This window comes from Oreochromis aureus, linkage group 19 (genome assembly GCF_013358895.1).
Source record: "Oreochromis aureus strain Israel breed Guangdong linkage group 19, ZZ_aureus, whole genome shotgun sequence".
Classification (NCBI taxonomy): domain Eukaryota; kingdom Metazoa; phylum Chordata; class Actinopteri; order Cichliformes; family Cichlidae; genus Oreochromis; species Oreochromis aureus.
Genome location: NC_052960.1, coordinates 27,101,866 through 27,117,975, shown reverse-complemented (window position 1 = coordinate 27,117,975; position 16,110 = coordinate 27,101,866). Strand labels below are relative to the sequence as shown.

The following is a 16,110-nucleotide window of genomic DNA, read 5'->3' as shown; positions in this document are numbered from 1 at the left end:
AACTTGTAACCCCGATGCACGTTTAAATAGGGGTATCGTACAGTTCGACCCTGTAAGATACAGTCATCAGAAAATCGGCATACTTGAACGTGTTGCTTTTATTAGCAAACCGATATTATTAACCCGATGGTCATAAAGTGTAGCTGTGCGTCTGTATATAGCAGCAGTAATCTTTCAGCCCCTTCCTGCACTCTCGGGGTGTCTCAGCTAACGTGCACGCTTCGCTCGAGCTCTCAGTGCGTGCTTCGGTCATCCGAGGCTGCCTCTGTACTAGAATCTGCCGCAAGTCACGTACGTTCCGAGGTGACAGCAGATTATTCCACTGTGACTTTTTTGGGAGCAGTAACGGGATTTACACGACTTTTGATTGGGGGGGGGGAAACCAGGAGGTACACTACGCCGACAGCTGTTTCCGAGAAAATGTTTTTTTGTTTTTATTTTTTAATGACAACGTAAAAAATACGACTTTAGTCTCAGTTTGGCAAATACAAACGGTGTGGAGTCGGCCAAACAGCGTGATGCAGGCAGAAATTCGCGTCAGATAGGTGTTTTAAGACATTATGTGTATGTTTTGGAGGAATAGTCCGCCTATATTTTACTGAATAAGTTTAAAGTACAACTTCGATAGATAGAAAGGTCTGGGTAGACGGTGGAACAGCCTAAAACATTATTATTATTATTATTATTATTATTATGCTTTCAAAAACTATCCTAACCCATTAAAGTACAATGCAACAAAAACTTCTGGTCACAACTTTCAAAATAAAAGCATTGTCGTCAAATGATTTTGGATGGTTTTTGGATTGTGAAGGAGAGTCCTTTCCAGTATATATTCTTGTGATACTTTTTTTTTTCAACTTTTTGATATATTTTTGTAATAGCTGTTTGTGTGGCTATTAAGGTGACCTTTACTCTCACTCTTATTTTGGAAACCAGCTTGCTCATTTTCTGTCTTCCTGCTCTTTCCTGGGGGCTTTGTGCTTTCCTATAAAACAGTCAGCAGAGTGTAGAGCAGCTAAACAAGTCGGATGGGAACGCATGCAGACATGAGTCCTCTATCCAAGGTTGTGAAAAAGGAAAAAATTAAAACTGACTCCCACAAACTTGTCAGTGATGATGATAATGACCACAGACGTGCAGATCAGCTGCTCCCCTGGAGGTTTAGCAGTGCTGACACTGGACCTGGAGAGACTTTTGTGGGGGCCAAGGTAGAGCCCCAATTTGGGACTGGTGTCAAAGCTGGATTTGATACAGGGTTTGATGCTGGAGATGGCGTTACATTTGGGACCAGCAGCAAAAGTGTTACAGTTGCAGACATGAGAGGTCAGATCCAAGAAAATGGGACTGGGGTTGAAGGTGGAGTTGAGGCTGTGAGTGAAGTCGGGAAAACAGTCAGAGATATATCCAGGGCTGGGGCTGGGAAAAATAGGACCGGGATACTACCCTATGCTCTTCCCTGGAGCGCCCATCCCAGATCCAAAGACCGGAGGTACCGTAGCAGTCACAGACTGGTGCTCCACTACATCATCCCCAGCATGAACTCCTATGGCATGTGCATCATTGACAACTTTCTTGGGAGCAAAACTGGAGACCGGGTTCTGCAAGAGGTCCAAGAGCTGCACCACTCCGGGAAGATGCAGGACGGCAAGCTGGCCAGCAGAGGCCTGGACAACACTAGGAGTATTCATGGAGACCAGATTGTTTGGGTGGAAGGAAATGAGCCGGGGTGCGAGAACATCGGCTACCTGCTGTCGAGGATGGACAAACTGGTCACCTACGCCAATGGGAAGTTGGGGAAGCACAACATCAGAGGAAGGCACAAGGTTAGTAGCTGTCGCACTCCGTCTACATCCCCATGAACCTCACTTACTTTATATCTGAAGGTGATTTAATTCCATAGGAATTCTGTTTTAGTGTTTCCTCAGGATCTTTGATTCTTTTATTTTTATTAGTGATTTGTACAAAACTTGTACAAAACTGCCAATATTAGCAGGGCACCTATTTCTCAATAAACTCTTGATTACTTTGGAGTTTATGTGTACAGTCTGGGATGGTGCTTTGTGTAAAAGGACTATACTGTGAGAGATTTCAAATGTTTTTCCTGACAGTAACTAAGCACATTTAGGAGGTTACAGTGCTTGAGTACACTTTTCTTGAATTATACTTCCAAATTATTTCAGAGTGTAACATTGTGCTTTTTACTACACTGCGTTTTCACAGCTTGTGGTAATCATAGGAAGTTTTTACACAGTGAACAATACAACATTTTATAATGCTGTAGATTAAACCAGCCATTTCAAACTTTTCCATTGTCTTATGAAAAGCAAAGAGCTGTTGGGCTCAAATATCTCAGCAGCTCTGTGGAATCCTGATTTGCTTTTTGTTTTTTTCCAGCTTAACGTCTCCCAGTATATGTCCAAATAATCCAATATCTGACACAAAGTCAGTCTTTATTTTATGAGTCTCTGTAATGGAAGTGTGCAGCATTCAGCACCTGGAGCAGGCGCAACAGCATTTGCTGCTTACTCACTGACACTCCACTGTAATAATAATAGTACCATAATCGTAGTCTTATATAATAGCATATGTTGAGGGGGGGTCAGAGCAGTTTCCCCCCCCCCTTTATTTCTTTAACTATATTTTGTTGGTAATGATTTTCAGGACTTATACTAAGTATTACTATAGGGTCTACCTTAAAATATAAAACACTGAGGCGACTGTTGTTGTGATTTGGCGCTGTAAAAATAACATTTAACTGAATACTAGAATTTAAAATTGCTGCAAATAATTAATTAAAGATTTTAAGACATGCCTGGTAATACACTTCAGCTGCTTATGAGTTTAGTTTTATTGGTATTATTATTTATTTATTTTAATATTATTATCCTGTATGCTGCATGATAGTTTCCGTAGCAGTTGCTTTGTATTTTCCCTGCACGTGGTCAGGTACACGTTCACTGTTTACTTCCGTTAGGGAGGGGAGGAGGCAGTGAGCGCGAGGGCTACATGCAGCTCACGTAGTACTTAATGGCGACGGGCACGCCCAGCGCGTGGGCACGTTACCGAACCACTGCTGCTCCTTTAACTTTAACTAACTCGCATCGTGGAAGCTTTACTGCGTGATATTTTGTGTTGCTGACAACGAGGTAAATGATTTGTGTGGAGTTTGTGCTGCCGTGGTTTCTTTTTGTGGCACATTGGGTTTTTTTGTTTTTTTATGCACCGCTTGTTTTGTGTGGGAATTCAAGTGAAAATGATTCGACACGCGAATCGTCACGTGATGTAAGAGGAGGCCATAAAACAGAAACGCAGAGAGGAAGTCACGAAGCCTCACCTCTCCCCCACACAGTGGACATCACATTCAGCACGTCTCTCACTCCTCGCACATTCACGCCCCGATCTCTACTGTAAAGCTAGAGGAATGCCACCGGAAGTAGGCCGTCATTCCTGTAAAATAAAGCTATAAAACTATCGTAACTCTCAAGAAGCAATTGTCAATTCAGGGAAATTCGTCTTATTGAAGACTAAATGTTGAATCAATATCAGAATTAGTACATTTGATTTAAAAGTTAGCCTTGTGTTTTATAGTGACGAATGACGAATTTCAGTACAGTTGAATTTCATCAGAATGCTTAGTATAGTATATGTAATGTGACAGATTAGTTTGAATTATTACTGAGCTTAGAATATTTAGCATTTTACGTGACAAATCACTTGTACAAAAATGATTTGTTAAAATTTCTTTTGATCCTAGTATTGATTAGTATTCAGTAATTAATGAGAAATGCTTTATAGCAGCCTGTTTAGTCTCATACTGAAATATTTTAGTTCCACGCTGAAGGTTTATTCTTTCAGATATTTATCATTTTATTTTTTCTGGAACTGATGTTCCTTGACATCCTTGTAATAACTAAAAATGTTGTTACACAATTGATAGGGGGGACATAGCAATCCCCTCGACCATCGTTAAAAATTAACACACCAAGAGGCAAAAGGTTTGTCAGTCAGTGCGACACTTATTGTGAAATCCGTTACCGGATGTGGTGTACTTGTACAGTCGCTTAATCGCTTGTGTCGTGGGCAGAATAAGAGCCGGATGATAAACGCGAGCGGAGACACGCAGGACTTCAGAGGTATTCCGTGAACTCTGTCAGCTCGGTGCTTGACTGTTGGACTTCAGCAGGACTGAATTCAGACCGTCACAGAAACAGAGCTGACGGCGAAACGGGTTTCCCTCTCTCTGTTTGTCGAATCGATCATTTTACAGCCAAAACTTTGAACCTGCGACTCGTTTCTTTTTGTACGTTTTTTAAAAACTTCCAAGATTACCTCAACCGTTAAAATGCCTTTCATTGAACACTTATCGGACACGGAATTGGAGCGTTTGGCTCTTGAGCAGGTGGTCCCGGCCCTGCAGGAATACGGCTTCTACTACGTGGACGGACTCCTCGGGGAGCTGGCCGGGGGCGCAGTGCTGGATCAGGTGAAAGACATGCACCGCTCCGGAGTCCTGCAGGACGGCCGGCTGGCCGGATCTGTCCCGGCAGTCCACCGGAGGAGCATCCGCGGGGACAAGATCGCCTGGGTGAGCGGATCGGAGCGCGGCTGCGAGGCGATCAACTTCTTGCTCAACCTGATCGATAAGCTGATCTCCTTTTGCTCCGGGAGGCTGGGAAACAAAGCGATTCGGGAAAGATCCCAGGTAAGCGAAACCGCCTGGTGGCGTGATCCTGGTTTACAGCCAACATGACGATTCAGAAAAACAAGCTAATAAAGGGCCAAAATGTGCCAGTATTTGATCGGGGGCGACCAAACAGGAGACGCAGAGGACCAGAGTTGACAAAACTGAGGAAAGCAAAATACGAACCGACCTTTAAACACGATCAGACTAGCTTTCATGAGTAGTTTGTTGTCGAATGTTTGGAAACCAGAAAGCCCAAATAAAGCACAGCATGAGTAGTTTATTTAGAGTTAAAGTGAGTAAAACGCCGAAGTAAGCGTAACATTTCACAGACAAGACCATACATAAGATATGTACTTTTTAAAAGGGTACACTGTTTCAAGCCGACTTTAGTAAACTCATTTTAGTTAAGTAACAAATTCTTTCACTATTTTTTTTTTTTTTTTTTTTAAATATCATCTATTTGTGACTTAGACCTTAAAGACTTTACAACTAGCTTCGTGTAGTTTTCACCAATCAACAAACTCCAGTCAGCAGTTAAAAATAAACTTCGTGTGTCTGGAACTCACAGTTTAAAATAAAAAGGGAGATGTCACTCCCCACTGTCACTAGTGGCATTGTGCTGAAGCTGTGCGCCGGTTTGGACTGCAGCTGGTTATAAGTGAAGCTGAGATCAGGAGATGCTGTTTATCTCAGGCCTTCCTTCTTTCATTTGTTTAACAGCTTGGCTCATCACACACTCCTCACATGCTCTCCTCCTCTAGCTGCTCAGTGGAAAGGTGCATCATGCTTTGAAGTAAACACACCAATGCTCTTGCACAAAAACATGGCTTGCTGTGACAGTGGTTTTAATATTGGTATTTATTACAGCAAACTGTTAGTTGTCAAAAAGGCAGACGTGAGCTCGGGTGGACTCTACATAACTCCGGTCTGTTTTAATCACTAGGCACTGACTGGAGCTCTGCTTTTTTTCCTCTCTCCTTTTCTTTCTTTCTGTTGTGCTTGGATGTTCTTCTTTTTCTCAGTAACTTTTTGGCCTTTTGGCAGTAGTTCAGTAACTGACCAATTCTGGGCCCTGAGCCAGTGTTTCAGAAACCAGAACACAGTCCAGGAAGGGCAGGGAATTTACGAGATCAGGTCAGGTCCTCTGGGTGTTCTCCGCTGCTCGGTGATGATTAATGGCGTGAAGATTACGGTTCCGTCGTAGGAGTACCATTCTCTACTTTTACATGTATTGTCTCTACCTATTAACCTGAACAGAAACCTGTGGGCATTGACCCAGAATGAGCCTCCACATCATAATGACAATATTGTATTTACTAGCACTATATAAACTGCTGAATTGACATAAAACAATGTCTATGCAGTGTAATGCAGTTCAAAGTAGATCTAAAGTTTTATTAATGTGTTAACAACTACATCTCTCAAACAGATAATGAACAGCAGTATTGTAGTAATAATAATGCATGTAGGTTGTGAAGACTGAAGGCTGAAACTAAGGCGCCCTTAAGTGAGATGGTGTAGATACAACGCACTGTTCCGTGTGCACAGCAGCCAGAGAAAACCTTTATTTTATCTAATTTGTTTTACTTTTACTGGAGAATTTTTAGATTTTGTGATGTATTTGGGGCTGAGAGAAGACCCCATCCATGTAAAAACTGCTGTGTCCTTTTAGCTAACAGTAGTGTTAAAATTAGTCAGTAAACAGCAGTGTAGTTTGTGTGACTAAAGTCATTTCACTTTGGCACAGTATAATAAAATATTCAAGGGCCTACATTAAATGTATTATTTTATTATAGGATGGATTTTTCATACATTTCTATAAAAATTGCTAGTGGTGGAATTTAACTGATCAAAATACGTTTACTTACTTCCGTTTCATATCACTTTGTACTTATAATACCACATCTGAGAGACAAACATACTGAAACCACTATTAATATTATTAATAATTATGCTAGAAAACTAAATAAAATTGTGATAATTTTGTGTGTTTCAGGTGAAAAGAAGGGTAAACTGACTATTCACCCTTTACTGGGTGAGAAAATCTTGTTGTGGGGGGGGGCACACTTATTTTCAAGGACATTTTGTTCCTGATACTTGCTTTAAATATAGGAAGCAAATATTTAGCAATTGGTTTAAGTTTTTCTATAGTTGAGGGACTGGTAGAAAACAGCTCACCCATTAAGCTGGTGCTCTCAGACTCAAGTTTCTCTTCCCTTTTCTCAAACATTGATGAATTTGTCCCAGAGTGTCATCAGCAGTGGAAAACCTCTATCCCATCATCTCTCCTTTGAAATACCAAAGAAGTTTTGCATCAGTGGGTTTCTCAGTCTCCCCTGACTCTAGACATTTGCAGTCCTAAGACAAATAAAGACAGTAGTATTCATTACCTATAACATTGCCACAGTCTCTGTAAGATTAAATTCAAATTTTAAGCTGCTTTTTGTTTTAAAGACTTTTAGAGTGCTGGACCTGAGTAATGTCTCGTCATAAATGTAACTTTACTGAATTTCAAATTCTTCATTATATTAACATCGGTAGCGCTAGATCGGTGAGTGAAGTGAAACCCAGTGCTTACATTTAGAAGAGAATTCTTTGACCACTTTGCTTGGACCGTCCAAACCACCAATCCTCAATGAATCTTGGGATCTACTTGATTCATCCTACAAAACCTGGAAAAAGACAGACACATTTATGAGCTGCATTTTAAGAAACATTTGAAGGGTTTGTCACCTCGTAACATAATCGCACGTCTATAGTCACAGCAAGCCTAGCAAACCTCATGACTACCTGTATGGGGTCCCAATCAGTGTGGGCATCTTCCTAATATAAAAATCCAGGTGGATGAGTCATAGGGGGGTCATATGATTGTTGGGTTTTTCTCTGTATTTATTATTGTGCTATCTACTGTACAATATAAAGCGCCTTGAGGCGACTTTTGTTGTGATTTGGCGCTATATAAATAAAATTGAATTGAATTGAATTGAATAAAAATATTCCCCCTACTCAGAGTTTTTATGAAAGTGGAAACCAGCCATTGAGGCCAAACTAATTTTTTGTACTAGGATATGCTTTTAATGCTCAACACGGGAGTCTATGGGCATTGACTCCTTTTTAGTACCAGCCCCAAGTGGCACTTAGAGGAACTGCAAGACTGGGACCACATTTTATTAAAATAACTCAATTTCATTTGGATCAGATTTGCAAAAATTCACATTTTGTTTTTTGTCTTTTTTGTTGTTGTTTTTTTTGACATTTCTAAAAGTCAAATTGAAGATATCTAAAAGATGTGAGACTTCACATTTTGGTTACAGGGGAGCAGAAAAACTGAAACTCAACAGAAAGGGGGCGACAGAGAGCCAGTCAGTCACTTACAGATATTCTGTTTTACACAGATGGAAAAATATGTTAGATAAATGATATCAAAAACCTGCAACAACTAGTCAGCTAATTTTTTGAAATAACAACATCAAGTCAGTGTTTGATGGATGCCAGACTTAAATCTGTGTCCTTTTCTATGAGATCACCATCACTTGGGCTCGAATGACCCTGACCTTAACTTTAAAACTAAGCCTAACTCTCAAAAAGTTCTTTTAAAAGTTTTAAATCCCAAAGCAAGAGTGACCAAACTGTCTTAAATTTTCATAAAGACATTGTAAGTAAGACACAGCAGAACAGGTACACGCCCACTCGTGTGAGCGGGCGTGAAGGTATGCACATGTAGCAGTGGACATTCTCACGTACACATTCAATTCTTCCTTCACTCCTCCTCAACACACACTAAAGCTCACTCACTCACATACAGTATCCTCATTACACACACACACACACACGCATTCACGTGCCACAGTGTACAGTAAGCTCTTATCACATGTTTGTGTGTGTATGTGTTATCAGATAGAACTTCTTGTGAAAACGGGGCAGCCTGGTTACAACAGACACACACACAGAGTTACTGTATGTGGAGATGATGCAGGAGAATAAACACCAGGATTTGTCTTTTGACAGTTTTTGTGTGGAGGACACAAAAAACCTTTAATAATAGTTTGAAATACAATTCTGATTATGAACAAGCAGCTGGACATAATTTAAAATCAAAGATTGCACCCAAAGTAGTATGGGAATTTCACCAGTCAAAACCAGCTCCAAGCATTGCTTGACACCAGTGTGTTAGGTGGTTGAAGCCAAACAGTCTAGCTCCAGTATCTGTGAGGCGTTAAAAAGGTCTTAAAACCTCTTGGATCGGGTTTGCTAAAAGTTGCAGAATCGCTGCTGTTGGATGTGGGTGGCGCTGCACACACGCTGTAGCCTCACGCACCACACGTAGCTTTGTCATTAAGCCATCAGCTGGCTGGAAACCTGCCAAACAACTGCACAGACATCACCACACCTCCGCAACGTCTCCCCGTGCCCCTCTCTTCCCCCCTCTCTGCATCTCCCTCTGCTAGAGAGATAAGATAAAGTTGAATTGAAAAACAGTTCTGAGGCGTTTTGTTTTCAATCCTTTTCCTCTCACAGTGTATCATTTCGTCTCCGCCCAGCCCCCCTCCTGTGTTACTGCGCATTTTTTTTTTTCATTCTACAGGAACTCACTTGTACGATGACGGTAATGATGATGAAGCCTGTGTGTGCGTGTGCGTGTGTGCGCGTACGTGCCCTAGTGGCGGCGTGTAAACAAACTTGTGTGATTTCTCCGCTTCCCCTCAGAGCGAGCCTGTGGAGCAGGTCAGCCGCTCGTTATCAGCGCTAGGGGTTTGTCGTCACTGGCAGCCAGGGAGGCCTGAAACTACGTGCAATTTTGGAGTCCCTCGTACACACTGACGGGGGCTCGACTTCTGCACCCACCCACCATCCCGACCCCCTTCTCATGAAAAGCAATAGAGAGGGGCGTTTCACAGCGAGAGCGCCCAAAAGGGACGGGGTGTGGCGTCTACATGGTTGCATGCGATGGGTGTATAAACACAGACATCAGGTGGTACACGTTGACGTCAGTAAGGTTACTAAAGGTGCGCCGTTGTTGTCGATGCTGTATCGAGGGAACGGTCTATTGGATCGGGGGGTTAATCTACGCTGTGACCTTCCTGTATAAACTGGCATGTGTGTTGATAATCGTAAAGGAAAGGAAGTGAACAGGATGTTCGCTTCCATGAGATTCTATGGAGCGTGCAAAGGTGTAGAAGGTCTTTGCACGCATGTGTTTGACAATAAGGGGGTTTCACAATAAAATCCCACAAGACAAAAAGGGCAAGCACGTTGACGGTGTGACTGCTGCCGTTTTGCCTCTATAATTTTCTGTTATAGGGGTTCTGTGAATAAATGCAAATCACGCTCATGTCTTGGACATGTGCGTATGTTGAGCTACAGGCATTGGTCGAGGGGCTTGCGTGCAGTCTGTGTGTAATCACCGTGGTCAGGTGACGATGTTGACGTCAGAGAGATGGTAAAGATAACAGGCTTTGACATAAATCAGTGCTGCTGATGTTTGTTTTGGCGCGTTTAAGGAACATGTGTTTTTAACAAGCATCAATCTTCTCTAACATCCTTTTCCTTTTTTTTTCTTTAATTTGTAAAGTAGGGTTCACATTCTGGAAAAAAATGATTGATTTTTCCGTGCCAAATGGTGAAACATGGAAACTTGCACAAAACTTGAATAAATTGTCTTTTAATATTTTTTTTCTGTTTTGGGAAAAATTTAAGTGACAGGTGTGTTTTACAGCAAGCCTAAGTAAATAATAATATCAGGCTGTAAAATGCTAGATGTAGCTGTTTAAATGCAGTGGGCAGTCTGAGCACATCTAACCTAAGTAGCACAGAATCAGCTGTTTGTGACCACTGGGTTTTGTTTCATCGGCAAGGATCTAAGTTTGTGCTTTGTTTTCTGTTGACTCTGACACAGTCTCATGTCTCATAGTTTCGTCTCTTTCTCTGGGCTTATCAGACACTTCCTGCTGGGGTTATGAGGTCGCAGCGCTGCAGGCAGGGGATGCAGGGAACCCCCCTAGCTCCAACCCCCATGTCCTGTTTGGAAAAGGTTTCCATTTTAACTGAAACAAACTCTTTTTCTTTGAATATTTATTGTAATTTTTTTATTATTATTTAATTTTTCTTTATTGCTTCAAAGAAAGCAATTAATTATATGGACTCTGTAGTCAAAACACTGGTTTGTAAGAACTAGTATTCTAGTTTTAGTATTTCTTTCATGTAAAAAGTTAAACATGTAAAAAGAAATGGCTCATTTTCAAAAGATAGTGGAACAAATGGATGATGGGGCCAAAATCTCAGTGACATCAGGATTCCTGGTTGTGTTGGGAAATCTGTCGGTCTTTGCAAAACTATTATGGCCTCTTATCACTACTGTAACCACAAGCGAGGCTGATCCAATTTCCTCCCAATACTGACTGGCAGCACGTACGCACACAAGCATATACACACGCACATATGTACACATACATGTGTACGTGCAACTCGGTGTGTAGGCATGCAACCACAACAAGCACATCTGGACACGAGAAATATTAGCAAATAACCACCACACACACACACACACACACACACACACACACACACTGGTGCGCACACACATAGAGGAAGTATGTGTAATTGTGTCAGCATAACTGATTTTCAACACGCCAGCTTTTATTTTGAAGATTATATCAGCCATTGTACTCGTTCCGCATTACTTGTTTTTATATTATGTTATTATATTTCCAAAACAAGCCATAGGAAATGATCATTTTATAACAACAAATTGTGCTAAACGACAAAAAAAACCAGTCTAGTACATTTTTATTTCCTGTTATCCCTGTTAACACTACAATTTTATTCCTGATATTTTAGTATTTTTACTATTCATCAGTTCCTTCCATTATACTCCAGTTTCAGAACTTCACTTCTTTTCTTTCTTGATTGATGTGTTGATGGTTTGATTTGTGAAAAATGTGAGCAGAAGTTGTGACAGCTCGCAAGTTTACAAAGCCTCAGTTAAATTCTACTGATGAGAACCACAATTATGAATAATTACAATATCAGTGGTAACAAAAATAAAAAGTAACCAAGTAATAACTAATCAATTCTGTTGTATGTGCTGTTTTCCATTGTGTTTCGTAATTAAATCGGTGAAGCAAAAAGTTTATTTATCTGTGAAATGTAGTCAAATAATAAAAACACATGAGAAAAAAATAGGAGTTAATGTTAGCACTTTCTATGATGTCCGAGCTCGTGGTGAAGTGCATTAAAGCAACAGGGTTTTGTGTAGTGACACAGGAGTGCTCTAATTATTTCTGCTTGTGTGTGTCTGTTTAGGCTATGGTGGCGTGTTACCCAGGAAATGGGGCGGGTTATGTCAAACACGTGGACAACCCCAACTGTGATGGACGCTGCATCACCTGCATCTACTACCTCAACAAGAACTGGAATGCCAAGGTGCTTATTACACTTTGTTCATTTATTCATTTATCTAACCCTCTTTTCAGTTTTTCGTGTTTGACCACCATCTCTGATCTTTTTTTATGATTTCAAGTCTGATTGTGAGCTGAGTGAATAGTGAAGTTTCTGACTTTGATCTCTGATGATATCAATATGAGTTTTTTTGCTTCCTTTGACTTGATAAAATCAGAGGAAGTGATCGTGACTGATTTGAATTAAGACGTGAATATTTGTACATTATTGGTTTCTGTCCGGGGACAGGAGTGAATAGAAATGAGAGAAAAAGAACTTAATTGTCTTTCCTGCTGTTGTTTATCAGGAGCATGGCGGCATCCTCAGGATCTTTCCAGAAGGGAAGTCGTACGTGGCAGACATCAAGCCACTTTTTGATAGGCTGCTCTTCTTCTGGTCAGACCGCAGGAACCCACATGAAGTGCAGCCTTCCTATACCACCAGGTAACCCACCAACCAATCCATCAGTACCCCAATTCATGAGACAGCTTCTTCTGTAACTACTACAGACATGATGCAGTCCTCACTTTGCATCTGCCTTTGTTGGCATTTGTTAAATGTATTGTAATTTTCCTTAAAACATGACAAATTAATTAGCAAAAACTTAACCCTTATTAACACACACTGGTCGTTACAGACAGCAGTGGCAACCACTGAAGACATTGTTCTTGCCGTTTGTGTTTCAGGTACGCCATCACAGTTTGGTATTTCGACTCTGAGGAGCGAGCTGAGGCCAAGAGACGCTTCAGAGACCTCACAGGTACGAACGAACCCTGGACAAAGCACAGTTTATTTCCACAGCAAATGCTTTTCAATTATATCTTGAGACAGAATTTCATTTCTGAATGTCTTTGTTTTTTCTGTTTCAGCATCAAAGGCGCAGCAGGGCGGTAGCTCCAGCGGCTCCGGCTGATCACGAGGGGGTGTCACCACCTAGTGTTCAACCTCCAAACCGCAGGAGAGGGCAGCAGGGTTCCTTCTGGTTGTCGAAGCTTCTGGAAAAACTGAAAGAAAAGTTGAAAAACAAACAAAAAAAAGTTTTCACCCTGTCCTGATCTAAGGAGGGGCGTTTTTCTGACCTGCCTGCATTTCTGCTGCTGCTCCTGCTGCTGCTATAACCCGAGGCACTGTGGGCGACCTGCAGCTGTTCTGGACATTCCCTGCTTTTTTCATGATGTTTGTGTAATACGCAGCTGATTTCGTCTGAGTGGAGAGAAAAAACTGTAGACTGTACTTTTTTGGGGGGGGGGGTAAATTTTCTTTTAAACCCTCGCCTTCAGATGAGAGAAGGAGGAGAGTTTGCCGACAGCTTTCGGGGTTTACAGAGAGACATGATGTTTTTAAACCACTGTGACGGAAGTTTCATACTTAAATGTGTGCTTAAGAAGGAGGAGCACAGGACTGTAGCTTAAACTACAGACGAAGAAGAATTGTTTACCAGTAGATGATGCCTCGATATCCACCGACCAATGAGAGCTGAACTTGAAAAAGATGAAAATACATATTTCAAATTTGAGATCTTATTAGAAGAAACTTTTGAAAAAACTTTGTATATTTTATTGTGAACAACCAAAAGGAAAAAAAGAGCTAGCTAGAAGCAACTCTATATTGAAATACTGAGTCATTAAGGGAGATTTCTTTTTTTTTTTTCTTTTTTTTTAAACTCCATTAGCATTAAATCAATTATTTATTTTAAATTCAACAGATTTATTAAATCACTAATAGTTTTATTACCCTAGAACTTACATATAAATGTTTCCACTCAATATACAGTGCATCGCTGGAGTGCCAATTTTGGGAAGAGCACTTTGCCGTGATGATATGAAACGTTTGTGGAAAATAGCTGTGTCATCTAATCCAGAAAAGTAAAACAAATAGTTTAATTGGTTACTTTTCCAAACAGCTATTCCTTGTAGCTTCAACCAATTCCAATTGGAAACTAGCGTGTGCTACAAATCACCTTCTAGTAAATGGTTTTGTAGGTTCAGCTAAGCTGCTGGCCTTGGACAAAATACTCTTAAAGGGGACCCATTCTGCTCATTCTCACTCCGTATTTTTATTCTTGAACTCTTAAATGAGCAACGTTGTACGATTCACAGTTCAAAATAATGCCTACTTACCGTATCCTGCTTAGTTCATGAAAATGATTTCCTTCCTTGATATAGTGAATAACATAAAATATGTTAGTGTGATAGAAAAGAAGGAAAAGCAAAAAGGTCCCCTTTAAGGTCAAGTTTGCAATTAATGGGAATGAATTGTTCATTGAAGTTTACCATATGATCTCTTATATTGCACTACCTTCCATCATCATATGTGAAAGGTTTTACTTTCCAACACAATTCTACTGAGATTTGATAAATGATGTATTTTTTATAGTAAAATGTGTTAAATATCCACAATTGCAGATTTTTTTTCACACCCTTCTCGGAATGTTTCTGTGTATTAGTGAACTTTGTTGGCTGAGAAATAGGAAAAGCTTTCACTTTAAGTGTGATTCACAAATAGTCTTCCGTAAATTATTTTGACAAAACGCTCCATTTTCTCCGGTCCCCGTGAGTTCGGTCCCTGAATCGAAAAACGGATGTCTGTGTCTGGTGCACGCGCTGTCCTCTGCTGACGGAGAAGGACGATGAGGAGACGGATTCCACTGATACAGCAGATTTGACGGGGAGCGTGTGAAGCGGCTGTCAAAGAGACTGTACATATGAGAGGATGAATAATTGATGTTCCGTTCAAACAGCCCTTCTGAGACGTTATTGAGCTCGAGTCGCTGTCCTGAAACAATAACGCTCACCGCCAACTTACAGCACCTTTAAAACTGATCTGTCATCTTCACTGCAGCCGGAGTGGGACAACCCCCCCACTCTTGGGCTCTCTGCTGGTATTACTGCATTGTTTGGTGGAAGAGTTAAGTGTTGTACACAATCTGAATGTTCTGTAAAGTGTCACATGATATTTACAAATTGTGTTGAATACAATTTCGGTTAAAAAAAAAAAAAAAAAGACTGTGGTGTTTGACTTTATTTATGGCTTTATGGTTTATTTAACCATTCATATCACCGGTCAAGCTGAGCAATTAGTGGTCTTATTTACAAGTAAATTAAATGGTTCAATTATCAACTCTTATATAAATTCAAGGGCTGCTCCAGTGCAATTCACTGATCAGGTATAACATGAGCACTCACAGGTGAAGTGAATAACACTGATATTTCTTCATGATAGCAACTGTTAGTGAGTGGGCTATATCAGAGATCAAGTGAACATCTAGTTCCCAAAGTTGATGTGTTAGAAGCAGGAAAAACAGGGGCCAAATTGTGATGTGACTAGATGGGTTAGAGCATCTCCAAAACTGCAGTTCTCGTGGGATGTTCCTGGTCTGCAGTGGTCAGTATCCATTAAAATGGTCCAAAGAAGAAAGAGTGGTGAGCCAGTGACAGGGTCATCACTGGCCAAGTCTCACTGATGCACACAGGGAGTAACTGTGACAAGCTAATATAGCTCAAATTGCCAAAAAAGTTGATGCTGGTTTAAAAATTACTGATAGCTCAATTGATAAGTGTGGGAATACACACATTGCATTCCAGTTTGCAAATGGGGCTGCATAACTGCAGACCTCCCAGGGTGCCCATGCTGACCCCCATCTACCACCAAAACCACCACCAATGGGCGTGTGAGCATCAGAACTGGACAATGGAGCGATGGTGGAAGGTAGTCTGGTGTGGTCTAAGGAGAAAAACTCAGGAGAGTCTTCTCCAAGAACGACATCCCAGTGTACTTCAGACCCAGTTACCCAGACAGACAAAAACCAGTTCATCCCAAAGACAAAACTCCTAAACACAAATTTAACAATGTAGTGTATGCTGTACAGTGTAGCGAGGAATGCTCAGACCTCTACAGTGGAGAGACCAAACAGCCACTTCATAAACACATGGCACAACATAGAAGAGCCACCTCCATGGGACAAGACTCGGCTGTCCATCTGCATCTAA

General features: G+C 41.0%; 1 protein-coding gene across 2 annotated transcripts; it reads left to right on the top strand.

The window, feature by feature from the left end:
- The first annotated feature begins 302 nt into the window (after positions 1 to 302).
- egln3 (egl-9 family hypoxia-inducible factor 3) lies at positions 303 to 15,124 on the top strand. 2 transcript variants are annotated; one of them, XM_031727545.2, is made up of 5 exons: positions 303 to 1,823; positions 11,987 to 12,106; positions 12,429 to 12,565; positions 12,808 to 12,881; positions 12,991 to 15,124. In XM_031727545.2, exons 1-5 carry the CDS (start codon positions 1,029 to 1,031, stop codon positions 13,032 to 13,034), a joined length of 1,170 nt encoding a protein of 389 aa, XP_031583405.2. In that variant the 5' UTR covers positions 303 to 1,028; the 3' UTR covers positions 13,035 to 15,124. The 2 variants fall into 2 exon arrangements, with proteins under 2 accessions (XP_031583405.2, XP_031583406.1); XM_031727546.2 differs by lacking the exon at positions 303 to 1,823 and adding an exon at positions 4,066 to 4,702.
- The last annotated feature ends 986 nt before the right edge of the window (positions 15,125 to 16,110 follow it).